The following is a 27,869-nucleotide window of genomic DNA, read 5'->3' on the forward strand; positions in this document are numbered from 1 at the left end:
TTATTTTTCGTTGGATGTGTTTCGTGATTGAACTGTTGAGATCCTGTTTGGCATCCTTGTGATTTGCCAGTAAGTCAGCTTCTACTTTCCTTCACGAGGCTACCAGGCCCCTTTATACCGAGGGAGGAAGCCCCCATCCTTCGCCCCTGCCAGTCACTAGAGGCCCATTACCCTGTGTTGAGTTCCCCTTCCACAGAACATGTAATCTTTCTTCACAGAGAAAACGTGCTCCGCGGGAGGCATCACCCGCCAAGGCGCGCCAGCCTCGCTCTGGAGGCGGACTCACGTGGGAGTGAATTTGATCAAGGGGAATTTTAGACGCAAGAGCGAATTTGAATGCCAAGTAGCGGCTTTTAATGCTCGTACCAAAGGGAGGACGTGTGTTTTTTTGTGGAGGGATGATACTCTGTATGCATGGAAGTAATTATGTTTTATGAAAATAATTACCCATCTCTTTTAGTCCTTAGAGTTGGGTTAGCGAATTCATATTTGGCTGCCAGAGTGTATTTTACATGCATTATTTATACATCTTTAATTCCGTGCCGTGCGGGAGTGTAGGAATGGTGCCTTGTGTGCTGGAGTTAACCACACACACACACACACACACACACACACACACACACACACACACACACACACACACACACACACACACACACACACACACACACTTTATTTGCTTCTTCCACTTGTATTTGAGTGTCTACACGGGATTCAGGGAACGCATTCAGGCCACGTTTGCGCATAATGTTGAATGTCAGCTTCAGAATTATTAATTGAAATGTTGGAAGGTGAAATATGAAAGATTCATATTATCTAGTTACAATAATGGGAATTTTTCTTACTGGCGTGGTAGCTCAAGGTTTCTTCACTGAACTGCTTTTGACGGAATTATAACAAAGCGTGAAGCGAGTTATAATAAATAAAATAGCGCCGAACGAGTAGGTTTTCCTCTTGAAAGTAGACACATTCAGGGACTCGCTTCCCAGCTTTTTTTTCCAGACTCCAGAGAGAGAGAGAGAGAGAGAGAGTGTGTGTGTGCGTGTGTGTTTCACAGTTTGATCTGCTGCAGTCTCTGACGAGACAGCCAGACGTTACCCTACGAAGCGAGCTCAGAGCTCATTATTTCCGATCTTCGGATAGGCCTGAGACCAGGCATATACCTTACACCGGGACAACAAGGTCACAACTCCTCGATTTACATCCCGTACCTACTCACTGCTAGGTGAACAGGGGCTACACGTGAAAGGAGACACACCCAAATATCTCCACCCAGCCGGGGAATCGAACCCCGGTCCTCTGGCTTGTGAAGCCAGCGCTCTAACCACTGAGCTACCGGGTGTGTGTGTGTGTGTGTGTGTGTGTTCAGCATGGATACTGGTGTTTTTGTGATTTCCTGTCTGTTTTCTTTATATTACAACATTTAGGTACTAATGAATCACTTCACCACACTGACTTGGGGCGCCGTTTTCACTTATAACCCGTATACGATTTACCCCAGTATGTTAGTTCCCCATGATCATGTGCGCTCGGGATGTCCACCGTCGTTGAGAGGCTTGCTGAGTCAAGTGGCTGCCTAACGCTGACCACTGACACACTCAGAAAAAAAAAAAAAAAAAAAATATATATATATATATATATATATATATATATATATATTTTTTTTTTTTTGTGCCATCATATTTTCTGGGCCAACGCATTTACTTAATGGTGTATATTATGTGTATGAAATGGATTAAATGACTACCATGGCGTAAAACTTGTTCATAAACGAAGGTATCAGATCCTGAAAGGGCTTTTAATAATCATCTTGCCGAAACTTGTATAAAGTTTTGCATTCAAGACTGAAAATGAAAATGTTTATTGAAAAAAAGTTAGTTGAAATAGTCCTTCCATCAAAGGCATGTAAAATGTTACTGGCAGGGATGACCAAAAGATTTTTTGAAATCTTTTTAAGGCTTTCATACTTCAAAATAAAGATTAGTGTGTAATCATGAAAAAATATTGGAAAAATATCATATAAAACTGGCAATATTAGTGTACCAGGGCACTAATTGTCAATTTACACGTAAAGTATATTTCTGGTTTTGAAAGGTGTATTGAAAATTTGTAGTTTAACAGTAGTATTGTATTATTATTGAGACCTACTGAAACACTACACGAATATTAATCAGTGTTGCGCACACACAGGTGCCCCGGACCCCACAGCAGGAGGCAGTGCGGAGGAGGAGCACTGCTGGCACCTGGACGCAGAGCAGGTGAAGGAGCAGGTGGGGCAGTACCTCACTCAGGGTGGCTACTACAATGCCAACAAGCAGCTCTACTTCATGTTCACGAAGGTCAGTGTCCCTCCCTCTCTCACACACTAACTGCTTCATTGCTTTTCCTTTTCTTTCATGTATAACATCAGATAGTGTAATCAAAGCAGCAATGTGTAATATATTTTTTTTCTTTATTTTTACAGTTGTGCTGTATGGTATTCAGATTTCCACATGTATTTGAATATGTCAGTTATCAAAAGTCAAATAAATTTAATATTTTTTTTTACAGTTTTATATGTTGAAGAGTAATGTTGATGAGATTTTAGATAATTCATTTCTAAAAACAGTAAGTGAGTTCTTTGCTTATTATTGAAATTTTATCATTTTGTTCCCCAATGTAATGAAAGCAATGTTCCCCAGGTTCGTGAGATGGTCCGAGCAAGAGACAGTAATGGTGCTAAAATGCTCACAATGATCACTGAGCAGTTCCTTAATGATCCCAGACTCTTACTGTGGAAAACCCAGGGTACTCCCATGACAGACAAGTGTCGGCAGCATTGGGACCATATAGGTGAGACCTGCTCTTCTATTCACCATAGGAATGTTTAATGAAAGATCTCACTTCATATTTTAGTGATAGTTTATGTTTATGAAACCGATGTTAGAAGAAACAGTTCTATTTGTTTCCTACTAAGAAATATTTTCACTGGAAAGGTACATAAACTTGATGTCATCTTGCTCTCATTACTCTGTAAATGTTGTGTAGTTAGTTTGTTGTTATCCCTAGTGTGGTGCACATCAAGGTATGTAAGTTTTCTGTCTATTTAGGAAATTACATGTTTATCATCTATATTGTGTAAAAAGACAATTTTTAGTCACACACACATACACACACATACACATCTCATGAGGATGGTAGGGTTGCTAAGACAGTATGTAAGAATTGTTATTATGGTTGTGCTTTCAGCTGCTCTGTGGGTGTGTGTGGTGCTGGCGCCTCACTGTGGTTCCATGGAGAAGCAGCGGTGGCAGAAGACTCTGGAGCAGTGGGCACAGACTGATGTGTGTCCCCTAGAGGACCCAGACCACAGACACCAGGACAATAATGACAGGGTAAGTACTTCCACACACACACACACACACACACACACACACACACACACACACACACACACACACACACTACGTAGTGTAGTGGTTAGCACGCTCGACTCACAATCGAGAGGGCCGGGTTCAAATCCCGGGGCGGCGAGGCAAATGGGCAAGCCTCTTAATGTGTGGCCTCTGTTCACCTAGCAGTAAATAGGTACGGGATGTAACTCGAGGGGTTGTGGCCTCGCTTTCCCGGTGTGTGGAGTGTGTTGTGGTCTCAGTCCTACCCAAAGATCGGTCTATGAGCTCTGAGCTCGCTCCGTAATGGGGAAGACTGGCTGGGTGACCAGCAGGTGACCGAGGAGGTGAATTACACACACACACACACACACTGTGTACTGTAGTGGTTAGCATGCTTGGCTCACAACCAAGAGGGCCTGGGGAGGCAAATGGGCAAACCTCTTAATGTGTAGCCCCTGTTCAGCTAGCAATAAATAGGTACGGGATGTAACTCGAGGAGTTGTGGCCTCGCTTTCCCGGTGTGTGTGGCTTGTGATGGGGTCTTAGTTCTACCTGAAGATTGGTCAGTACGAGTTCTGAGCTCTTTCCGTAGGGGAAAGCCTGGCTGGGTGACTAGGAGGCATCCGTGGTGAATAACACACACACATCACATTTCATATATCTCCATAAATATATAACAAGAAGTTGTTTGAAATTTCCCATTGTTGTTGGCAATAGTAAAGTGAATTCTCTTATCACTTACTTTGATTTATATGGCCTTCTTTCTCAGGTACATCCCTCCTCATCATGACAGGATATGGCTTCCACCACCGACCATCACATTAATTGATTGCCCTTTTTTCTTCTTTCAGAATCACTCAGCAGCGTACTACATGAGTACTGATGAGGAGTCCAGTGATGAAGATAATGAATTACGGAGGAGAGACCCAAACAGAGATGGCCACAACAGAGATCCCTTCCACCGCCACCACCACAACCCACACCACAACAACCAAAGAGACGTGCGAGACAGGGACAGAGACAGAAGGTCATCACACAGGTGTGTACTCATTTCTTCATATACTGTGTCATATCTTTATATATGGGTAAGAAGCAGATATAGAACTCATTGTGTCTATATTATTCAGATAGGTAGGGGTATGAGGAATGTAGAGATAAGGAGGGAGTGGGATGGGGCAGCAGACCTGGAGTAGGGTTGAAAAAGAAGGTATGACTTAATTGATACATCATGATAATTATTTACCTATTAAAATCCCATGAGTTGACGTGACACTCTAGCTGAAAATGAAGGTAGGAAGGCCACTGTATAGGTGCTTCTTTTATAAGCATTGATATCATCTCTCTAGGCGTCACAAGAGGCGGAGGATCTCAGCACCACCTCGAACCATCTTCCATCGGGCCATAGATGCCTGCACCATGTCCTGGGATGATCACCATCTGAGGACCATACTGGCTGGAGAAACCCCGGTGCTTAGGACTTCTCAACACTCTTCCTCCTACTACAATGAACATGGTCAACCTTTGTGGCATGGTAAGAGATTTTTCTATTTTCTTTGCTGTTAATATTGAGACATCAGAGTATTTGTTTATTTATTATTTTATTTATTTATTTTTTTTTATCTTACTGTCTTCAATAAGTTTCTTTCACACTGTATTCCTTTTGATGATTTCATCTCCAATCTTCCAGAACCAGTTCCTGTCGCCTGTTCTCGTGTGGATGCGCTGCGATCCCACGGCTACACCCGTGAGGCATTACGGCTTGCAGTGGCTGTGGTGCGAACCTTGAAGCAAGCACAGAGAGAAGCATACCTTTGGTGGGGAAGCAAGAGGGATGAAATGCTTCCAAGGTGTTCTGCCTCTAGAGCTTGTAGATCTCTTGGTCCTGGAGCATTAGAGAGCTGGGTGGGACATCCTTTAGATCCAATAACTTGTCTCTTTGATACCTTAGCAGAAGCATCCCTCTTACCTGAAGACTTACCAAGATTCCAGTACCATAGTGGTGAGTCTAGAGGATTGACTTGAAGATTTTCACTATTTTTTACTTAATCAAATTTCTAATTACATGAATTCAAATGCTAAAACTCTCTTTAGCTTCGATAATTGTCCATGGAAGCAATGCTGAAAATTTTTTACGTATTCTTCATTATTATTTAGAAATTATGTCACATTGAAACTTGGTTTTCATTCTCTTATTCATTGTACCTTCTTTGCAGATTGGCTAGGAGTAGCAAATGAAGATGCTACCAACCTTGCACCACTGAGGTATCGCCATGTTCCCGTCCCTGGATCCAGTGACCCCTGGGAATCCTACCTCACCCTGGCCTTAGAAGCAGCTCTTATTGGTCTAGGACAGCAACGTGCTATGCCACCTGGGCTGTATGCTCAGGAAAAGGCCTGTAAACAAGAAGAGAAGATGATCCTCAAGCTTCAAGAACTCAACCTAGATTCCCCTCTGTTGGCAGTGTTGCGTCGACAAGCCAGGCTGCTTCTAGAAGGTGGACCATTCTCTGGCTTAGGGGAAGGCATCCACCCAGAGAGTGTGCCCATGCACACCTTTACAAAGTTCCTATTTACAGCTCTTTTGCCACATGATCCTGATTTAGCATATCAGCTGGCTTTAAGAGCAATAAGGTATGCAATGTTAGTTGTTGTATTTCTTTTATATTACTGTGTACTACACATTGCCTTAAATTATGCAACAGATATCTAGAATAATTTCTAATTCAAAATGCAAGAATATGCTATTAAAAAGATTCTAATCAAAAGTTTTACTACAATGCATGCTTGACATAAGTATGATGATCCATATGTCACATAAGAACAGAAGTCTTCACTTTATACACGCGCAACTAGAATAAGAAATAAAGATTATTGAGAGACAGATGTTACTGACTGACTTGTTGAATGATGGTAAAAGATAATATAAAAATTCCAAAGAGTAATTTGTAACAGGGATTAGTGAAATGTATGAAGAGAATAGGATGGCATCTTGTATAGAAGTACAGACAGTAGGAGGTAATAAATGGTAAATGGAAGGATATGTATTATACTTTGTGTCCATAATTTTGTTTCTTGTTTTATTAGAATTATTTAACTTTATGTATGTTTATTGACTCTTTCAGGTTACCTATCTTAGAAGATCATGATGATGTAGATGACCCAGTCAACGGAAACGTGTCTTCTTTGGTGCTGTCTCGATATCCAAGATGGTTCACTTTAGGACATATTGAAACTCAGCAGTGCACTCTTGCTTGTACTATGATAAATGCAGCTAAGAGTAAGTTGGTTTGCTTTGGCTTCTTAATGTTGTCCCCTAAAGGTTATAATGTGTAAAAGGAACTACAAGTTAGATATGGTTATAAGAGAGTGGAGAACCATGATCAATCCATCTTCATGATAAATATCTTCAGTGTTGATATACTTTGTATGAGTTCCATGACAATTCAGACCTTACCCTTTCCCTTCAGATGATGTGATGCGTCTACGCTCAGTTCTGGATGCTGCTCTGAGGAACATCCATAGTTCTTCACACCTTTTCAAGCTGGCTCAGGATGCTTTTAGGTTAGGTTTGCCTGGAGAGGGACAGAGGAACTCACTTCTGCTCAATGCTGCTCTTGAACTAGGACTCCAGGTGAGTTTGTGCATTCATATTATTCTCAGTAAACACACCTTGAAAATAGATACACCATTGATCATGAATATACATTTCATATGAATTTGAAACAAACTATCATAGACATGATTTGACACATATGAAACAGCACTAGTTAATTGTTTGATTAGATTCACAGCAGACGTTTTTTAACATTATATTATCAATTGATAATGATGCATTAACACATAGACACTTAATATCCACAACTTCAATGTTAACAAGTTTAAGGAGTCACCAAACCTTGGAAAAACTTTTCACAATTTTCTATTTTCTGAGAATAGTTTTGTAATATAGAAATGTAAATAGTCAAGCTTTCTTTATTCACTTTACAGGTCATGAGGATGACACTCACCTCACTGAACTGGAGGCGGCGGGAGATGGTGCGCTGGTTGGTGACGTGTGCCACAGAAGTTGGGGTGTCGGCTCTCATTTCTATAATGCAGAACTGGTTCACTCTCTTCACTCCAACGGAAGCCACTGGGGCCGTGGCGTCCAACATCATGAGCCACACCACGGTCATGCGGTTACAGCTGGACCGGTCTAAACAAGATGAGCTTGCTGCATGTGCCAGATCTTTAGCTTTGCAATGTGCCACTAAAGTATGTATTTACATTCAACCAGTATTTTAGTTGTGTATCATAAACTACTGAATATCTGAAGCCATTTGAAATTGCAAAATATACATTGTTATAAAACCTACAATGTATATTATGCGGTATATCTTATTATCAGTTAAGATGTAATGTAATGAAAAGCTTTTCTAACTTTTTATTTTCCACTTTCAGGACCCACCAAACTGTGCTCTGAATGCCTTGACTCTGTGTGAAAGTGATCCGGTATCCTTTGAAACTGCTTATCAAGTTGTTGTAGATGCAGCTGCTCACACCATGTCATCTTCCCAACTGTTCACCATTGCCCGTTACATGGAACACCGCGGCTACCCACACCGTGCTTACACTTTAGCAATGCTGGCAATGCGCAGTGTTCATCTGGCATATAACCAGGATCCTCACCCAGCGATTAATGATATCCACTGGGCCGTGGCTCTGGCTCACTCCCTCGGTCGTGTAGAATTATCGCAGCTTCTTCCGGTGCTCATCAAGAATGTCCAATGTGCCACTGTGTTATCCGATGTTTTGCGGCGCTGTTCCCTCTCGGCTCCAGGCATGGCATGTCCAGACTCCAAACGTAGACCAATAAAGCCATTACCTTTTGATAAAGCCCCTCTACGAGGGCTCCTTGAAGCCACCATTCTTGCTTACATCAACACAACTAACTCACGTTTGACTCATATATCTCCAAGACATTACCAAGACTTCATAGACTTTTTAACTAAAGCTCATGAAACATTTATGCTTGCCCATGATGGACACATTCAATTTGCACAGCTTATTGAGAACATGAAGGTAGCATACAAAGGCAAGAAAAAGCTCATGTGCTTAGTGCGGGAACGATTTGGCTGATGTTTAGTGAATCGCTATCAAAGACACTGTAGAAAATGCTTCAGTAAAGCATTAAGTTCTTCCCATTAAACACAAGTATATTGAAATGTTTGCTGTTGTGAGAGCCAGATACAGTTTACACAAGCAATTGTACTGCATTGAAACATATGTTGAAATGGCATCAGTTCTTCATTATTGCTCACGAGTGAAAAACAAAAAATGCATATTTCTTCAGCAAAGTGAAGTGGTACTTTTTTCCAGGAGTGTGATGCAGATGTCTGAGTTCCAATAATGAAATTTTTTATAATATTTCCATTTATAATATTTGATAAGTTTTCCTATCAGGTTTTCAATCTCACCTTCTTTTGTTAGGCCAATGATGTTCATTTCAGAGTATGTGCAACAAATTTTTTTTTTTTTGCAAAGAACTGCACAGTTCTATTATTTTTTGCTACTTCAGTTTGTATATTATTTATTCAGTTGCTATTGCAAGTACATATTGTGTATTTATACCAAAGATTAGTGAGAAACAGATGGGTTAGCATTTTGCATCCAATCCTGAGCTGCAAGCAAGCCCAGTTGATAGTGTGATACTATGCTAAGTGGAATCCCACCTCTTACGCCCATATCACGCGGAGTTGGTACCGTCAGGGACTCCAGTACAAACCATGGCAAAGTTCACAGGCTGTAAAATGTTCTGGCTCTGTAGATGCTCTTATCCAAACCAAGGAATGATGTGCTTCAATACACCAAGTTGGTCTGTCATAACACACAGAGGAGTCAAGAACTGTATATTCCTCTGAATAATGTCATAAATGGTAATGTCTTTTTTCCATACATGTTCCATGATATGCCTCAAAGCTATGTATTAGTCATGAAAACTGGTAAGAGGAATCATGAGCCTAAGCATTTAGTGTATGTGAATGCAGCCTATTTTGTCAGGCTTATCTAAGTCTCTACCCTGCAATATAATATGTGGGTTGAAGATGAAGATTCTGTTACAAATATCTTTGGACGGGTTATCTGATGATTAGATAAATGTTACCTTGCAGTCAAAATAAGCATTTGGAGCTGTAAAATTGAAAAGCCTTTAGTTATGTGCAAGATATGGCCACAGGCACTAATATTTATGTGATAAATATGAATTGTAAAATGACAACTTTTAGAAATTTTTAAATCTTGCTTGCCTCCTGCAGGCAGTCACAATTATGTATAGTAATTCCAGGGATTGAATGCAAAAAGCGCTTCAAAAATGTTTAAATTTCATTATTCATAACTAAGGGCCAAACTCTAATTCATTCACACAATAACATCCTGTTATTGCAGGAGGTAAACTAATCTGAAATACTGTATTTAGTCGGAAATATTGTGCTGCTGTAGTGCTGCCTCTCTTAGTAAAGTTAATTTCCGACAATAATGCACTTTAGTGATCTACCTCTGTATCCTTATGTAGCAAACACAGCCGTGGCCTATGTAGATGGTTGTTTTTGTTTGCTGTCTTGCCATATCTTCAAAAGGTCCAGTGTGTTATGTATATGATCTCATGTCTAAGGACAAAAAAAGTCTCTTTTTAGACTATAGATTTTTCAAGTGTATATATATACATATACATATATATACATATGTGTGTATTTAGTGTATAAGGTGCCACAGTGCCCTCTGGCATGGTTGTTTTAGGTCTCATTTTAATACCTTTACACTTCAGTGTGACTTTCCTTCTGTTCCTGCTTCCATGAGTGCTGGAATCTGCTCCTTATTTATAGCCTGTCAGAATATCAGGGGTATTTTTGGTACTGCATGGTAAGGTGGAAACAATTGAGATATAACTTTTTAGGGCCATGTTAATTGATTAGTCAGAGGTATTTTTAGCTGTTTTTTTTTTTTCATACAATGGCTAGGAACTAGTTTAATTAGTGTTATATTTTATTACTCTGATGTTAATGCTTGTTTTACCCCTTTTTTTAAAAAGGAACTTTTGTTGCCTATTGTTACTACTGGTATTAAGTTATTTATGTACAAACTATTATATGCTGGTCAATACCAATGCCTCCTCAGACTTCCAAAATGGTTATGTATTGCACATTTACACAGTGAGGCTCTAAGTCCTATGTGTGATTAACAGCATGTATGTAAATATTCATATGTCAATAATTTAAAGCCCATATCTTCAAAAGCTTCATCAGCCCATTCTTGATGTGTATTGTGTCTGTATAGGTCTGTGTCTACATCCAAATAGCCTACAAAAGTTGTCAATATTTTTTCAGTAGTAAAGATGGGTATGTTTCGTTGGTGGGTGTTGGCTTTCCATTATTTTTTACTTGCTGTCTTGTGTGGGCAAGCTGTATATGTAACATAATTATGGGAGGTAATGAGGTACACCACCAATGAGTTGTTTCTATGAAGCGAATGATTCAAGTTGGTTTATCACATCCCATGTATGCATGCATTGTATATGCTTTCTCCATCTACCTTTGGGAATGTTAAGTAATTCATAGACAGCGAGATTCAAGGGTATACACCACTCAGTATTTTAGATAGGTTCATCTTCTAGAGTATTTGCATCCTATTTATTTCATCATGCCGAATTTTCCTACAGCCTTATGCTCCAATAGATCAAACTTGAGCCATATATTCATAATGCATATAACCTCAAAATACCACAAGGATAAAAGATGATACTTGAGTGATTGATAATTGCATATAGGAAGTGAATTCATACATACTACATACATATATATACATACATACAGACACACAACATATATAAGTAAGAGTGATATCTTTGCATTTGAAAGTGATAATAAGAGGGGTGGTCTGTAATGTTGTGATCACTGTCTGGTTCATGACAATCTTAGTTAGGGGCATATCACTCAGAGGTCCTTGTGTCCACTGCACCGACTTGTACCAATGTTTAAACCAATTGCTTGAGATGAAATTGTAAGATAAAGAGAAACGCATGTGAATATTGTAAAATTGCATGTCAGTGCTTGAGAACTGTATAATACTTGTAGGAATTTGTACATAATAGAGTGATACATTAGGGTCACTTTAGAATTAGACTTTTTTTTTTCATCTCACTCCCTCTCTCTCTCTCTCTCTCTCTCTCTATCTGTCTATCTATCTATCTATCTGTCTATCTTTTATGGTCTTCTTATGTCTTTCCCAGGTTATACTTATTATCATCATACATTTCATATATCCGGTGGATACAGTTTGTTTTGGTACGTTACCGTGTTTGAGGTGATATTCCGTTGGTCAAACAGTAATATGTGAGCGCTAAAAGTTAGATTCCTTCTCATTCCTGTCTCAGAACGTACGTGAGGTACATCTCTTGATTTCAGTGGTAGTGGTCAATGAAACTGTTGTTGTCTTTATTCAACTGATTTGTTGTTATTTTGTTTGTTCAGAATTATAATTGTTTTATTAATTTCAAAACCATTATGTGCAAAATATCAGATGATGTGACTTTGGTTGATGTGTGTTTGAGAGTGTGTAGCTCAGACTGGAGGACACTTAATAATAGTTTGTTTGGAGGATTTTGTTACCTTTGTATGAGTGTCGAGTGTCCACTGCCAAGCTGTTCTATTAGTGATTTGTATTTCAGAATATTTTTTACATGTAAAATTTAATTCGAGTCTGCTGTGAATATCTGCAAAGCCATATGCAAGTGTGTACAGTACAAGTGGATGACGTAATAAATTTTGTTCTTATTTAATTTAAGTTATGTATGCAAATATCCCCTTCCATCATTTAAGCTCCCATCCTTTACCCTTCTCCTCTTCAGACTCCTCATTTTTGTCCTGTCATAATTATTGTTTCTGCCATTTTTTACATTTGTATTAAAGACTTTACAATGAGAATGGGTCTTATTGTCCTCTGATCTGAACTTTACAATGACAGTGGCTCGTATTTGTACTCTGATCCCATCTTTACAATGATGATGGCTTTTATTGTCTTCTGATCTGATCTTTATACAATGATAATGGCTCGTACAGTATTGTCTTCAGATCTGAAATTTACAATGATAATTCTTATTGTCCTCTGATTCCAATCCAGCCATGTGGCCTCGTCTACATATATTATTTGTACGAGGGTCCACGATAGAAATTTACATTGACATTACACGTAGGTACTCAAGACTGATTTTCCTCAACCTGAAGTGCAAACAATTTATGAATTTTGATAGACCTGACCCTATACTAACAACACATATTGCATTTTTTTTTTTTTTTTCATATAGGAGAGAAGTTCCATGAAATACATTCATGAAGCAATCCATACAGGTTCAGAAGTATAAAATAGTGTGACATATCACACTGCAGCAACACTAAAAGGTGCAATGACAAACAAAAGTTGTCGATTGGCAAGTACACAGAGGGAGAACACAGCAAATGCCCCGCAACGCTGATGTTGCAAAGTTGAGGAGCGTACACCGGACTACTGGTGAAAATAGCAGCAGATAGTGTGTGCTGTGTGTGTGTGTGTGCGCGCACTCAGGGGTATTGCCCCCGCTTCCCTTTCCTCTATCTATAAAAGAGAAAGCTTACGGTATATCATTATTTAGGGCACATGGGTCTTCGATGAATATCATGTGTATTACCAAGTAGACAAAATACGCTTTTTTTTATTATTGTAAAAGTCTGAGAAAAAAGACCGTGTGCGTGGAGAATGAATTACATTCTCGCGCATGCTTATAACCTCAGTGGGCAGTTTAACCTCTGTGTTGGGTTTGTGTATGTTTGATATCGGTATAATACTTGTAACATATGCCTGCCGAGTAGGGAAACAAAACAAGAAAAGAAGAATAGCAAATAGATAAAAGAGAAAAACTCGTGTGTGTGTGTGTGTGTGTGTGCACGGTACGAGCTTTTTCCTGACCAGCTGACAGCCTGACAGCCGCACGCGCGCGCAGCGGCTCAGTGTCGTGGACTTAAAGTTTGAGTGTGTGTGTGTGTCCCGGTTGACCTTCGTGGTACTGGTAACTCGGTGCAGGGTCACCTCTTGAGATAATCTTGTTTATCACATACCACAATCACAATGACAGCATGCCAGACCCTGCGCCACACTGAGGTCTGAGAATCAATGCCTACTGACTAATCAAGGAAGGTGTGAAGACCTGCTAAGGGTAAAAATCGTGATAATGACGCAATCTGCCAAAACCTTCGGGGTGGCAAGATAGTGAGAGAAGCTGATGGGGTTTGTGCAAGTCTACCCTTCATGACTTGGCGCCGGGGTAAGTGTGAATGAAACACAATGGTAGTGTGTAGATATGATGCGTGATGTCACTACTCCCACTGATGTTTATAGTGAGTGAATCAGGTGTGTTGTGCATTTAAAGAGACATTTGTTATCAGATCACTGGAAGCTTGGATTCTATTTATCACCTGGTGTGTGTAGGCCATGCCTTGCTGGAAGTGTGTGTTAGGCATGCGGGCGACAAAAGAGTGTGAAGCTGCTTCCTCCCTCTGATTATCGATCCTGTTAACTCAGGCTCAGTCGAGAAAGGAGTCTTTACTGGAGTATGTGCGGTGCAGTGAGTTCATGCATCATCCGATGAATTGATTATACCTGTAATGTTGCTGTATGATGATTTTACCACATTCATCCCTGTACATGAATATTTCAGGATACGTGGTGGCTCTGTGGTAATGCAGCTAATCAAGTAAATTTTACGAGGCTATGCATGGTTCTTTATTTCTATTTTTATAGATTGGAAGACTAGCGTCTTTTCGTAAGCTTTGTGACCGACCTTGTGGAAGTACCGTTTTTCATTTTTTATATTACTCAGATTTTGAAAGATTATGAATAGCATGCAGATAAACTACCGTATATATTTTCAGGCTCAGTTTGTTGCGTTGTGAGTCAGAAGTCATTGGCAGTGTTCAACATAAGGAGACAATTAAAGGTGGCATGGCAGGTGTAAACACACCAGTACTGGGGCAGAAAAGCTTTACTGATACTCCACACGTGGTCTGATCGAGACAGCATTCATGATTGTCGAACTGAGTGACTGTAAAGAGTTTTGTAAGTATGATACAATGATACACGAGTTATTGATGGGAGATCATCCATGTGTGTGTGTGAGAGAGAGAGAGAGAGAGAGAGAGAGAGAGAGAGAGAGAGAGAGAAGCATTGTTACTAAAAATGTTTCTTAGGCAATTAATGTACACCATTATTTAAGTTTTTGTCTCTGTTCGACGCGGTACTTCAGAATCATAGATTGTAGGTTACTGGCTGCAGTTGTATTCATGTATTCATGAAAGGCATGTCCCATGAGCTGCCATGAATCAAGGGACCTGCACGGTATGGTTTCTTGAGATAACTATTGATTATTAAAGGTGTACTTTCCCTCTTACCAATTCATAACCTCTAGTTTTTCGAAAGTGTGATAAGATAATATACTGCAACTATGGAAGGCCAAAGCACCTTACCTTCTGAAATGCTCAGAGTGAGCATTTATTTCTCGCGCTGCTTCTTCCTCTATGCTGACGCACCAAACTTACTAACAGGAAGTGTGATGAATGTGTGTGTGTGTGTGTGTGTGTGTGTGTGTGTGTGTGTGTGTGTGTGTTGTAACCCACCACCGAGACAGACGGAGTATAAAGATTTAAGTCAATATGAGAGGTAGTCTTTGATATTGGCCACATTCCTCCTTGACATACTTTTTGAAGTAAGCAGATACCAATGACATAACGCGTTAAGGAAAGAAAACTAAAAAGACACTGAGACCTTATATCATTTGGTGTCATAGTGAGAAGTGATAAAGTATAGCCTTATCTCGAAAGCTTTCCATCGGTACACTTTCACATCCCACTTGAGAACGCTAAACAAAGGATAACAAAGGGTGGCATGCCCTGGAGTCCTCAGCAGATCGTTGGGAATGAATTAAGAAAGAAATTATGATACAGAAAGCGTTTAATTGCTCTTAATAACCTGAATGCCTGGGACAAAGCCTTCTCCTCTGCACATGTTGAAATGATAGTTATGAATCACAGTATACCTAATGTTTGTAATTTACTTATAGGAGCCTTAACGAGACTGCTATTTGCGAGTCGTGTCTTCCTCATGGCCATGGATGTGTTATGGACATGTCTTGCTTACTAAAGGTGGGAGCGATCCATGTTTATTTGATTGGTGCTGATAAGAACTAAGGCAACTGTTGAAATTGTCTTCGTCCTGCCTCTACAGACTGCTGGCGCACGTAATGGATTTATGTCCATCATTCAGATACTTAGACATTTTTCCATTAAGCAGACTCTCTTGTATGGAAACATCTGAAGATTGCTCATTAAGTGGAGAAGCACCGTGTTTATTGAGGACGGGAAATACCATTCGGCCAAAGATAGCATCCCCCCCCTCTCTCTCTCTCTCTCTCTCTCTCTCTCTCTCTCTCTCTCTCTCTCTCTCTCTCTCTGATGTATGATGTACACGTGTCTGTCATGGCGAAGTCAGGTGGTATGCTGATAACATTTTATGTAGCTGACTGCTTGCAATATCAATTAACTAAACAAAATTAATATTCGAGAGAGTGCTAACTCTAAGTCACATCATACTAAGAAAACACGTGATGCATCCGCTGACTCTAGTACAAGCCCTGAGAGTATCGGATGGATGACTAGTAGAGTATAAAGGACTACACGACAGATGGTCTCTTTGATATGAGGATTTGTATATGATGCTTGTGTCGTTAGTTCGTGTGTTATCCATAGAGATCCTCGTCTGATTACATCGGTGCGTGCTGCATTCAATAATAGTGTCCAGCGCCGTGTTGCCGCTTCTCTGTACTTATTTATAATCGTACTAATAATCTCTCTTGCTGGTAGCCCCCGTATGAAATATACCAGTCATGTACACGTGTGGACGAGATTTCTTGTAATAGCATCAAAACGCGGGAGGTTAAATTTCGTTTGTACCCAACTCAAATTTATCTCGCTTCAATATTATGTTGCACAGTCAGTGAGGTGTGAAATCAAAGGGTGCAGATGAAACGGGTGGTGGCTGTGAATTGAAACCACAAGTCTATAGGTTGATCTTGCCTTGTTGCTAAGGGAGTACTTTGGAGGTGGATATATTTGGTGATAAAATTTATATTCGACGACTTGTTCAGGGCACAAAGGGATGGATGCCAACCGGATAGCGCAGCGGTATACGGCGCTGTGTGTGGCAGGAGGGAGCTAAAAGTGTAGCCAACGAGAATAAATGCAATATAGTGTAATAAAATGTTGTTAAATTATATATTCACTCTACAAGAACTAGTAGACTGAAAGGTTATTTTTTATATATGATATTTTTGTTGTCTTAGAAACTATATAGACTAGAAAAAAAAATAGAGCGGCTATCCTTCGCCGTATAAACCTCTCTTCACCGCACCCACACCAGTGTTATTTATAATTATATTTAATACCTCCCCTTACTCAGCTGTGGCTAGTGTTGCCATCCTTAAGATCCTGAGTGTAAGCAGCGCCAGGGATATGCATTGCCCAGCTCACTCTATTGCACATCCATCTCAGGCTCTCGTAAATGATTAGTAACTCGATGCTTTTTGGGTACAATATTTCCATCTCTTTCGTTGTTGTTATTATTATCACCTCTAGATATTGTATCGTTTATTATTTTATTTTATTTTTTATTTGTTTTTCTATTATTTTTTTCTTTCTGCAGTGGATATAAGCTTAGTGTATCGATGTCTGGCTCTTCCTCCCTTCTCCCTGCGTCAGTTGCTTCAATTGCCCCTGGCAAGCTGCTCGATTTTGCACGTGCTCAACACTCTATTGCCTCTCATTCAGCCAAACTGCCTCATTGTTATAACCCTTGGCAAACTCTCAATTTCTGGCACGTGTATCCTTGTTCTTGGCCTTCTAAAACCCTAACCTCGCAATGCTTGAGCCTAGAACGGTAAATGTGTTACAGCCTCATCAAATATTCCCATTTTTCCTCTAGGAACCGGTCTCGCTTTCTCCAAACAAATCCTGAGGCAACCCAGAACCTCAGCTTGTCTTTTCCCTACCATATGGCTCACCTCTGCCTCAGTGACCTCAGTAGTCTAATCGTATGTAAACTGCCACTTCATTATTCCAAACAATGACTACGTAGGTCTGTTTCCTTACTGCATATTATGATTTTTGCTCTTTGCCACTTGTATCTTCATCCTCCTATTTTCATATAGCTTTTAATATGCAATTAGATTTTGATTTCTGCATTATTTCTTTAATTTCTGCATTAATTTATTTTTTATTCCTTTTCTTATTTTTGTTTCTGTTATTATCTTGAGTTACTTCAGTACTAGTATATCTAGCTTTGCTCTGTTCAGACTGACTGATGGTGACAGCGTGAAGATCTGAAATTGCCACTAGTAATGAATGAGTCACAGCTGCAAATATTGACCGGCTGACTCACCTCTTATTTTCTTTCATCACAATATAGTCCATTCCTGCCCTTTGCTCCACCATCATCTTCATTAGCGTTATTATCATCAATCTCCAGCTGTGATGGGGTTTGGGCTCTGGACTAACAATTAAGAGAGCCAATATAATAAAACAAAAGTGGTGTGTGTGTGTTGATTCGAAGCTGTGATGAACCTTTCCTACTGTCGCTATATACTTTTACTTTATTTAATTTATCTGTATTATCATTGCCTTTGTGTTTTCATGTAAGATAAAAAAAAACGACGAATCTTTCCTTTTTACTGTTTTTTAATTTCACTTATTTCTTCATCAAAGGTAAAGCGAGTAATCTTTCTTCCTTTTAACTTTTACTGTAATTTGCTCATCTCATTATTACTGTTCTCTTAAAAGGTGAGCGCGCAGGGACGTGGCTTCTTGGGAACTCACTACAGTATCATCCCCACCCGTGCTATTGTTGCCTGTCTCGACCACGCCTTGGTTGGGAAGCCTTGTCACGGGACTGCAAACGGCGTCACTTCAGCTTGTTACTGTATCGTTGTTGCGTTTTTGTTCTTTTCTACCATGTAGGTTTTTGCGTAACACATGCCAACACACACACTCTCTCTCTCTCTCTCTCTCTCTCTCTCTCTCTCTCTCTCACACACACAGTAAAACTCGTCAGTCATACCACACAGGTGGACGCTTTGCCATTATCTCTGCGGAACGTAACTGGCTGCGGCATCACCTGCAGGGTTTCGCCCGCAGGTGGTTAGGATAATACGCGAGTCGACGCACTCTGGTACCCCAAGCGGCTATCGGGTTTCGTCTTTGCACAGCGACAAGAGGTGGTTGTCTTGCTCCGCGTGTAACAAGCCGGCTTCCCCTCAAACAGGTGGCTTAGTAGCAACTTTGAGGAGCATCTCACGGGACTAAAGCGTGACACGATACTGTGTTGCTGTGTGTGTGTGTGTGTGTGTGTGTGTGTGTGTGTGTGTGTGTGACCAGAGTTCAAGGCTACACATTTTTTTTTTCAATCGCAACTGCTTTAACAGGGATTACGTGAGTTTGCCAATGTTTTGCGATTTAGTCTCTCTCTCTCTCTCTCTCTCTCTCTCTCTCTCTCTCTCTCTCTCTCTCTCTCTCTCTCTCTCTCTCTCTCTCTCTCTCTCTCTCTCTCTTTCTTTCTTTCTTTCTTTCTTTCTTTCTTTCTTTCTCTCTCTCTCTCTCTCTCTCTCTCTCTCTCTCTCTCTCTCTCTCTCTCTCTCTCTCTCTCTCTCTCTCTCTCTCTCTCTCTCTGTCGTTACCTACGATGGCTCAAACTCCTCCGTAGCAGCGGGTGACAGACAGGCAGGAGGTGAGCTGTGAGTGGTGAGCGGTAGACAGTAAAGGCGAGGGAGGGAATAAAGAGTGATGCTGTCAGAAAGTTTTGGCACCAACTCATGAGAACTAATCTGAGGCAAGAGAAGAAGCAAATTTATGATAGTCTTGTCACGTAAATCTGTTTTGTTTTCCCACCACCTAATTGTTTTTGCCCAGCTAAGCCTTTTGAAACTTGGCTTAGAGTGTGACTATCAGTTTGTCTACCTTGGCGATGCATGTTGCCAGCATTGCCTGCCTTTTAACCTGAGAACTTGGCAGCATTTCGATAGCGGCAGACCAGTGACTTTAGTACCGAGGTGAATTTTTTTAAATTTCTTGTTAAATATACCACGTGGTGTCTTTCCCAGGCTTCAGGGCGAGAGGTATTGCTGTTACTTCCTTATTCGTCCGTCACGTCACTGTCACAATACTGCATCTCATTTTGACGGCTCCTTTCTGGGTGGGCGTGGGTGAAAACGGAAAACTTACCGTGACTGCGTTTCTTTCTAATCACTATAATAGCATGCAGGTGAGGGAAGGAAGGACGAGAAAGATCTAGCAGTAACCCGATTTTCTTTGTGTGTGTGTGTGTGTGTGTGTGTGTGTGTGTGTGTGTGTGTGTGTGTGTGTGTGCTTGCGTGGGTATTCAAGGTCAAACGTGCTAAGGTTGATGATTCATTCTTGTTTGTTTTAATTTTCTTTCTAATTAAAAACAATTACGTGAACGAGAAAACCTTCAAGACTTAAAAAAAAAGAAATATGTGCAGTGATTGCAACACACACACACACACACACACACACACACACACACACACACACACACACACCCGGTAGCTCAGTGGTTAGAGCGCTGGCTTCACAAGCCAGAGGACCGGGGTTCGATTCCCCGGCCGGGTGGAGATATTTGGGTGTCTCTCCTTTCACGTTTAGCCCCTGTTCACCTAGGTACGGGATGTAAATCGAGGAGTTGTGACCTTGTTGTCCCGGTGTGTGGTGTGTGCCTGGTCTCAGGCCTATCCGAAGATCGGAAATAATGAGCTCTGAGCTCGTTCCGTAGGGTAACGTCTGGCTGTCTCGTCAGAGACTGCAGCAGATCAAACAGTGAAACACACAAAGAAAATCGGGTTACTGCTAGATCTTTCTCGTCCTTCCTTCCCTCACCTGCATGCTATTATAGTGATTAGAAAGAAACGCAGTCACGGTAAGTTTTCCGTTTTCACCCACACCCACCCAGAAAGGAGCCGTCAAAATGAGATGCAGTATTGTGACAGTGACGTGACGGACGAATAAAGAAGTAACACACCGTGTAGTGTAGTGGTTAGCACGCTCGACTCACAATCGAGAGGGCCGGGTTCGAATCCCAGCGCGGCGAGGCAAATGGGCAAGCCTCTTAACGTGTAGCCCCTGTTCACCTAGCAGTAAATAGGTACGGGATGTAGCTCGAGGGGTTGTGGCCTCGCTTTCCCGGTGTGTGGAGTTTGTTGTGGTCTCAGTCCTACCCGAAGATCGGTCTATGAGCTCTGAGCTCGCTCCGTAATGGGGAAGACTGGCTGGGTGACCGGCAGGCGACCGAGGTGAATTACATACACACACACACACACACACGTGTTATTTCTTTTTTATAATTCCCTCACCAGTTCATTCCGGATCTGATATACATAGTACAGTGAGTAGTATACATAGCGTTCGATATAGCAAAGGCCCTCTCCCTTCTCACACGTATCCTCCCCTCATGCTGCATACCGCGCTGTACCCCGACACTCGATTGTTCTGGAAAGTCGGTTACACGTGGGTACCATTCATATAGGGAATGCCACGTGTACGCTTGATGTCTTGCAGCTTCCTTTGTTTTCCCAGGTTCTTGTGCTCTTCGATCTTGCGTATTATTTCCGTGAAGGAGTTTTTTCATCACTCTGCAGCTTCCACGAAATGTGTGTGTGTGTGTGTGTGTGTGTGTGTGTGTGTGTGTGTGTGTGTGTGTGTGTGTGTGTGATAGCTTAACTTTTACTCATAGTCCTGGAATTTATACGGCGAGGGAGAGGCAGAGGTTAAGAGTGAGGGCAAGTGAAGGGCACACGCACATGCCACTGTAAACTGGTCTGGCTTAGGGCAACATTGTGCTCCGTGAATAGGGTTGGGCATGTACTCCTTTGTGCCTTTTAATTCACTAGATCAGCCTCACCCACCACCACCTTCTGCCGCTCCATTTTTAAACTGTCCGCTTCTTGATTTTATATTCATCTCTTTCTTTCTAGTACTTTCTCGTCCTCCTCCTCATTCCCCTCTTTCTCCTCTCTCCTTTTTCTTCCTTTTTCCTTCTTCTCCCTTCTCCCTTGTGATCTTGATGCGCGATGCTGTCCCTTTCAGTGGTTTTTTTTTTAGTATTTTCAGTGAATCTGCTTAATATAGCGCCTCCCTCCCTCCTCCCTCCCCACCCAACGTCTCTGTTCCATGGCCAGCGGCGGTACATGCCTCCACGCACACAGACGCCCTCAGTGTGTCCCAGGTCGGGTGCTGCAATTGGGCAACATCTCAGTGCTAATTTTGTCCTTGGTTGCCACACAGGTCATGATGTCTGAGATCCACTGACGTCTTGTGCTCCTTCTGTCCGCAGCGTCCATCTTTCAGAGTCACATTGTATCCTGTTGGTGTGGTAATCTCTCTCGTGTGTTGTTCCATTGTGAGGCAGCAGCCGGGCCTCGCAACAGGGCGTGTGCAGCTTGGAATTGATGATATGTTGCTGTGAATTATATCTTGGGGGAATTGTGGAAATGTTATGTATGTGTTCACACGTACACACACACACACACACACACACACACACACACACACACACACACACACACACACACACACACACACACACACACACACCTTGCTTGCTTGATGGTAATGTCGTAGTCTGTCATTTGGTACGCTGCGCTTCATATCCAATCAAATACGAGTATTTTTACCAATGAGCGAATGTGATATACCGTCTTTCATAAGCAAGAGGGTGATGGGTAATCTGTGAAAGGTCATTGCTTATTGATAGAAGTGCATGAGTTGTAAGCTGAGGAAGGCTGACGGTCTTTAGTCTAACATAATGATCTTCAATGCTGTAGGTAAATCACTTACTTAGTTTTGGAGAGAGAGAGAGAGAGAGAGAGAGAGAGAGAGAGAGAGAGAGAGAGAGATTCCCCCTTCTCTCTTTTCCAACCTCTTTTTTTTTATTTTTTTTTTTACGTAGGGAAGAGGGCCAGCCAAGGGCCAAAAAAAGGAAGTTAGAAAAAGGCCCACTTTAGCGCTGGCTCTCCAAAGAGTCCAAAAAGTGCCAAAACCGTCAGCCAGAATTAGGGGAGCAAATGCCTCGATACCTCCCTCTTAAAAGAAGACAAGTTGTAGGAATTCGGAAATACAGATGCAGGGAGGGAGTTCCAGAGTTTACCAGTGAAAGGGATGAATGATTGAGCGTACTGGTTAACTCTTGCATTAGAGAGTTGGACAGAATAGGGATGAGAGGCCGCAGGAGGAGGGGAGGCATGCAGTTAGCAAGATCAGTAGAACAGTTACCATGAAAATAGCGATAAAATATAGAAAGGGATGCAACATTTCGGCGGTGAGAAAGAGACTGAAGACAGTTAGTCAGAGGAGGGGAGTTGATGAGACGAAGAGCTTTCGATTCCACCCTATCAAGCAAAGCTGTGTGACTGGAACCCCCCCAAACATGCGAAGAGTACTCCATACAGGGACGGATAAGGCCCTTATACAGAGTAAGCAGTTGGAGGGGCGAGAAAACTGTCGGAGACGCCTCAGAACACCTAATTTCATAGAAGCTGTTTTAGCAAGAGATGAGATGTGAAGTTTCCAGTTAAGATTATGAGCAAAGGACAGACCGAGGATATTCATTGTGGAAGAAGGAGACAGTTGAGTGTCATTGAAGAAGAGGGGATAGTTGTCTGGAAGGTTGTGTCGAGTTGATAGATGGAGGAATTGAGTTTTTGAGGCATTGAAAACTACTAGATTTTCTCTGCCCCAATCGGAAATCTTAGAAAGATCGGCCGCCGTGGTACAGTGGAACCATGCGCGCTTTGGAGTCCGAGGGGTCTGGTTTCCTAGCGGGTGGGCTTTGAGATAGGAGGTACCCTAAACAGTATCCCCTTTAGCCCATAAATTCCCGTGAAAAAGCCCACATGGTATAAATAAAAAAAAAAAAAAAAAGTCAGGCGTTCCGTGGTGTCCCCGCGTGATCTGTTGATTTCCTGAAGGGTTGGACATCTCTGAAAGAACGTGGAAAGATGTAGGGTGGTATCATCAGCGTAGGAGTGGATAGGGCAAGAAGTTTGGTTAAGAAGGTCATTAATGAATAATAGAAAGAGAGTGGGTGACAGGACAGAACCCTGAGGAACACCACTATTAATAGGTTTAGGAGAAGAACAGTAGCCGTCTACCACAGCAGCAATAGAGCGGTCGGAAAGGAAACTTGAGATAAAGTTGCAGAGAGAAGGATAGAAGCCGTAGGAGGGCAGTTTTGAAATCAAAGCTTTATGCAAGACTCTATCAAAAGCTTTTGATATGTCTAACGCAACAGCAAAAGTTTCACCGAAATCTCTAAAAGAGGATGATACTAATAACCTCACAAAACACGAGCGAGCACACACACACACACACACACACACACACACACACACACACACACACACACACACACACACATTGATGAGCAGTAGCCTAAGGGGAGCGCGGGTCACCTCACCTGTTGCATCTACACCAAGTCGCAATAATTGATCCTGCACTTTGTAGCTCCAGATTGATGCACACCTGTTGGAGGACGGAGAGGGAAAAAGGCCTTTCTCTTCAAAGGAGATTCAAGAAAATGGAATGACGTTCTGATAATGCTGGCTGTGATAATGATGTAGTAGTAGTAGTAGTAGTAGTAGAATTAGTAGTAGTAGTAGCAGTGACATTTATTTCTTTTTCTTTTCACAACAGTAAGTTAGGCACTTGATGGTTACGAGAGCTCAGTGTTTGCGGAGAATACGTGACACGGCTTATGTTTTGGTGTTAGACTGATGCAGGTGGTCGGAACATTATACCGAGGCACGCTGGTGAGCATTTACTTGTCTCCGTGTGTAGCTAGAAGACTATACTCACAGTCTCTATGATGAGCCTACAAATAAGTGTTGCAAACCTTTGAACGGTGAATTCCAGAGGGTGTTCGCCAAAATATGTTGATTTATGGACTTTTTGAGAATCTTCACGGAGCATTTTCAGTTACGTATTATGAATTATTTCTATATCTGTGGGAAGGTACGTGATTCTTACTGTGAAGGTCTGCAGTGTATTTTCAATGGACAGAGATAAATGGAGGTATTTGTCTTGCAGAATGATCATAGAGGTTGATGATGGTGAGAACGAGAAGGAGGAGGAGGAGGAGGAGGAGAAGAAGAAAGAGAAGGAAGCACCACATTGATCAAACAGTGTACACGGAAAAAAAGAAATAGATTAATGAATAAAGCTTTTGAATATATAGGTAAGTCATGAGGAAATTATATCGTGTTATCTTTCCCTCTGCATTCAGTGTGTATGTGTGTCTGTATGTTTGTATGTATCAGGTCCTCATTACAAACTTTCCCGTTGTGCAAAGACGCCCTCCTTTTGTATGCACTGAGAGATCGAGGGAGCGTTTGTTAACCTAGAATTCCTGGAACAAACTCTCCTTCACTGTGCATTAGAAGTCCAGGCGTTGCATTCTGGAATCCTGTGATGAAACATTCTCTCTCTCTCTCTCTCTCTCTCTCTCTCTCTCTCTCTCTCTCTCTCTCTCTCTCTCTCTCTCTCTCTCTCTCTCTCTCTCTCTCTCTCTCTCTCTCTCTCTCTCTCTCTCTGTGAATTTTTCTAAGTAACTGATGAGAGAGAGAGAGAGAGAGAGAGAGAGAGAGAGAGAGAGAGAGAGAGTGTGTGTGTGTGTGTGTGTGTGTGTATTTATGGTGTTTGTGTGTGTGTGTGTGTGTGTGTGTGTGTGTGTGTGTGTGTGTGTGTGTGTGTGTGTGTGTTTGCGTTCGCTTCGAATAATTCACGTAAAAAGAGGTCAGTACATATTTTGATGAGAGAGTCCGAGGCTGCGTGTGACGTGAGAACCTGAAAGGCACTTGGACACTTGGAAGGAAAGTTTAATTCCTGGAATGGCATAAAGGTCTTCTTGAAAACCAGTGATTCACATGAGGACTGTTTCAAAGGTCACATTTATATTTAGTCAGGCTCTCTTAGGTTTGTGTGTGTGTGTGTGTGTGTGTGTGTGTGTGTGTGTGTGTGTGTGTGTGTGTGTAGTTTCTTTCTTTATCTATAACCATAATCGTAAAAACTCCTTAAAAGAAGACTAACATTCACAAGAGTCTGTTTTCATTGAGATAAGGCGCCGAAACGTTTGAGATGCGAGATAATTTGTGCCATAATTGCAGACTTGGCCCTTTTTTCCTCCGTTTTCATTCCTTATACTTTTTGTTAAGATTCAGCGTGTTTTCTTTACATCATTGGAAAGAACATTTGATCGCTACAAACAAATTTAACAAACTCACTACTCGTTGTTATGAAGAAGCAAACAACCGTATTATCACAACGGATGAGTGACAAAGGGTTGCGAAAACTTTCACTATCAAAACAAGGATAAAAAAAAACGATAAATTCTGACGAAGTTCTAGAAATAATGTTGAACTGACGCCACGTTATTAAAAAGAAGGGAAGAGAATGTGACTCAATGTTCGGGACACCATTTCATCATCATTACTAGCACAGTGGCGTGATGCTGGTGTGGCTTTGGCAGTGTTGTGTTTCCAGCCCATCACTCACACTACAGCATCATTACACTCAGTGATACAGATAAACCTCGACAGCGTGTATCCTTTTTCCTTCTACATATCTACCCTTGTTTCTCCCACAACGTCTCTCTCTCTCTCTCTCTCTCTCTCTCTCTCTCTCTCTCTCTCTCTCTCTCTCTCTCTCTCTCTCTCTCTCTCTCTCTCTCTCTCTCTCTCTCTCTCTCTCACACGCAATCCCCTCACCCAATACGTAGGTAGTACACACACACACGCCCGGGTGGAGATATTTGGGTGTGTCTCCTTTCACGTGTAGCCCCTGGTCACCTAGCAGTGAGTAGGTACGGGATGTAAATCGAGGAGTTGTGACCTTGTTGTCCCGGTGTGTGGTGCGTGCCTGCTGGTCTCAGGCCTATTCGAAGATCGGAAATAATGAGCTCTGAGCTCGTTCCGTAGGGTAACGTCTGGCTGTCTCGTCAGAGACTGCAGCAGATCAAACAGTGAAACACACACACACACTTCCCTTCACTGTAACAACAAAGAAAAAAAAAGTAAATACAAGAGTGCAGGCACCTTTAAGCCGTACCATGTGGGCTGAGTCAGGTATTTTCTCCCGCCATGCCAACCTGTCTGTGTGACCGGAATAAACCGGACACGGCCTGAGGTATTGCCTACTCCACACACCGCCCGCCACCTCTACGCACCTTGCTTCACCTGCTTGCCTGCTATTGGGATTCACAACATTCCCTTACCTCGTGCAAGATGTTGATAATGCTGCGTCTGTTTCATATTAATTTGCTTTTTGTTGTTTACTAAGATACGCGATATGTACGTTTTGCTTGATTGATTAGCTTTGATTATTTATGTATTCGTTTGTTTTTGTAGGAGTAAAGATTAGATATTTGCAAGAGTGTGATGGGGATGAGTGATGCAGCAAAAGGACAGCGGTGGTGACGGGGATCAATGAGTGGCATGTATGGTGTTCGTCCTCTCCTACTTGTACTGCATTGCTGGGTTCACTCTTATCAATGTGTAACCAAGGTACACGTGACAACTTTTTGTTAGAAGTTGAACAAATCGAAGCTGGTTCTTCCTCTGTTCAGGTGACCAAGCAGAGGCCAGACCACGTGGTGAGGCTGATTGTGATCTATAACGGTTCAAGGATACCCGTGTATCAAAACACGTCAACGTACCTACGAACATACCGGTCTGACATTCTTTTAAAGGTGATGGCTGAGGCAGAACTCATGCCGAGTCTTCATTCTGCCTCAGCCCAGTGCCTTAGTAGATCACTAGTAAAATAACAGATGTGTTGATATGAAATCACTAATAAATTTATACAATAATCAGTGACTCCCGAATTTGAATAATTTACTGAAAACTATCAAAACCAAAATGATTTGATAAGATGTACAGTGTACTATTAATTGTCTGCTCTATCAAACAGTATAAGAGAGAGAGAGAGAGAGAGAGAGAGAGAGAGAGAGAGAGAGAGAGAGAGAGAGAGAGAGAGACTCACTATAAGGATGGTATCGAAAGACAGACAGCTGTGTGCAGGAAATTTCATATCTATTTCGAGTTATTTTCCAGTTTCAAGTAAGTTTTTCACTTATATTAGCTTTTGTCCAGTACATATTTTCTTGGCATGGAGGTAGCAATCATCAGCAAAAACCACGCTTATGGGCGATGGGTAGTGTGTCCCTCTCAGCGGGGCTTCGGCAGGTCTCCTTTCCTCATTAATGTGATCCTTACCGGTCGGGAATTGGTTGGGCTGAGCAGGGCAGGTTCTGCCTTATGCCGAGCATCAGGACTGTGTTCCAGGTTTTGATTTCACGGCCGTGCCTGAGACTTACAGTAGAGTT

The 27,869-nt window shown here is 41.7% G+C and overlaps 2 protein-coding genes across 11 annotated transcripts in view; both read left to right on the forward strand.

Annotated features, from left to right (window-relative positions):
* LOC123512926 (zinc finger SWIM domain-containing protein 4-like) overlaps positions 1 to 12,328 on the forward strand; it is a 189,703-nt gene extending 177,375 nt beyond the window's left edge. The window contains exons 5-15 of the mRNA XM_045269598.1: positions 2,191 to 2,339; positions 2,682 to 2,832; positions 3,229 to 3,374; positions 4,226 to 4,413; positions 4,721 to 4,905; positions 5,062 to 5,373; positions 5,588 to 6,005; positions 6,497 to 6,651; positions 6,842 to 7,005; positions 7,362 to 7,628; positions 7,815 to 12,328. Of these exons, the coding sequence (XP_045125533.1) occupies positions 2,191 to 2,339; positions 2,682 to 2,832; positions 3,229 to 3,374; positions 4,226 to 4,413; positions 4,721 to 4,905; positions 5,062 to 5,373; positions 5,588 to 6,005; positions 6,497 to 6,651; positions 6,842 to 7,005; positions 7,362 to 7,628; positions 7,815 to 8,492 (2,813 nt within the window). The 3' untranslated portion in view covers positions 8,493 to 12,328. The remainder of the gene's footprint in view (positions 1 to 2,190; positions 2,340 to 2,681; positions 2,833 to 3,228; positions 3,375 to 4,225; positions 4,414 to 4,720; positions 4,906 to 5,061; positions 5,374 to 5,587; positions 6,006 to 6,496; positions 6,652 to 6,841; positions 7,006 to 7,361; positions 7,629 to 7,814) is intronic.
* A 1,063-nt stretch (positions 12,329 to 13,391) lies between these two features.
* The window catches only part of LOC123512927 (bestrophin-3-like), a 32,828-nt gene continuing 18,350 nt past the window's right edge, over positions 13,392 to 27,869 (forward strand). For 3 of the 10 annotated variants that reach the window (XM_045269599.1, XM_045269607.1, XM_045269608.1), the window contains exon 1: positions 13,392 to 13,704. The gene's annotated coding sequence lies outside the window, so the exon portion shown is untranslated. Of the gene's footprint in view, positions 13,705 to 14,470; positions 14,496 to 17,411; positions 17,521 to 18,265; positions 18,405 to 23,701; positions 24,301 to 24,577; positions 24,726 to 27,478 lie in introns of those variants that run through there. The other 7 variants (XM_045269605.1, XM_045269603.1, XM_045269604.1 and 4 more) reach the window with 6 other exon arrangements.

This window comes from Portunus trituberculatus, chromosome 35 (genome assembly GCF_017591435.1).
Source record: "Portunus trituberculatus isolate SZX2019 chromosome 35, ASM1759143v1, whole genome shotgun sequence".
In the NCBI taxonomy this organism is placed as follows: Eukaryota; Metazoa; Arthropoda; class Malacostraca; order Decapoda; family Portunidae; genus Portunus; species Portunus trituberculatus.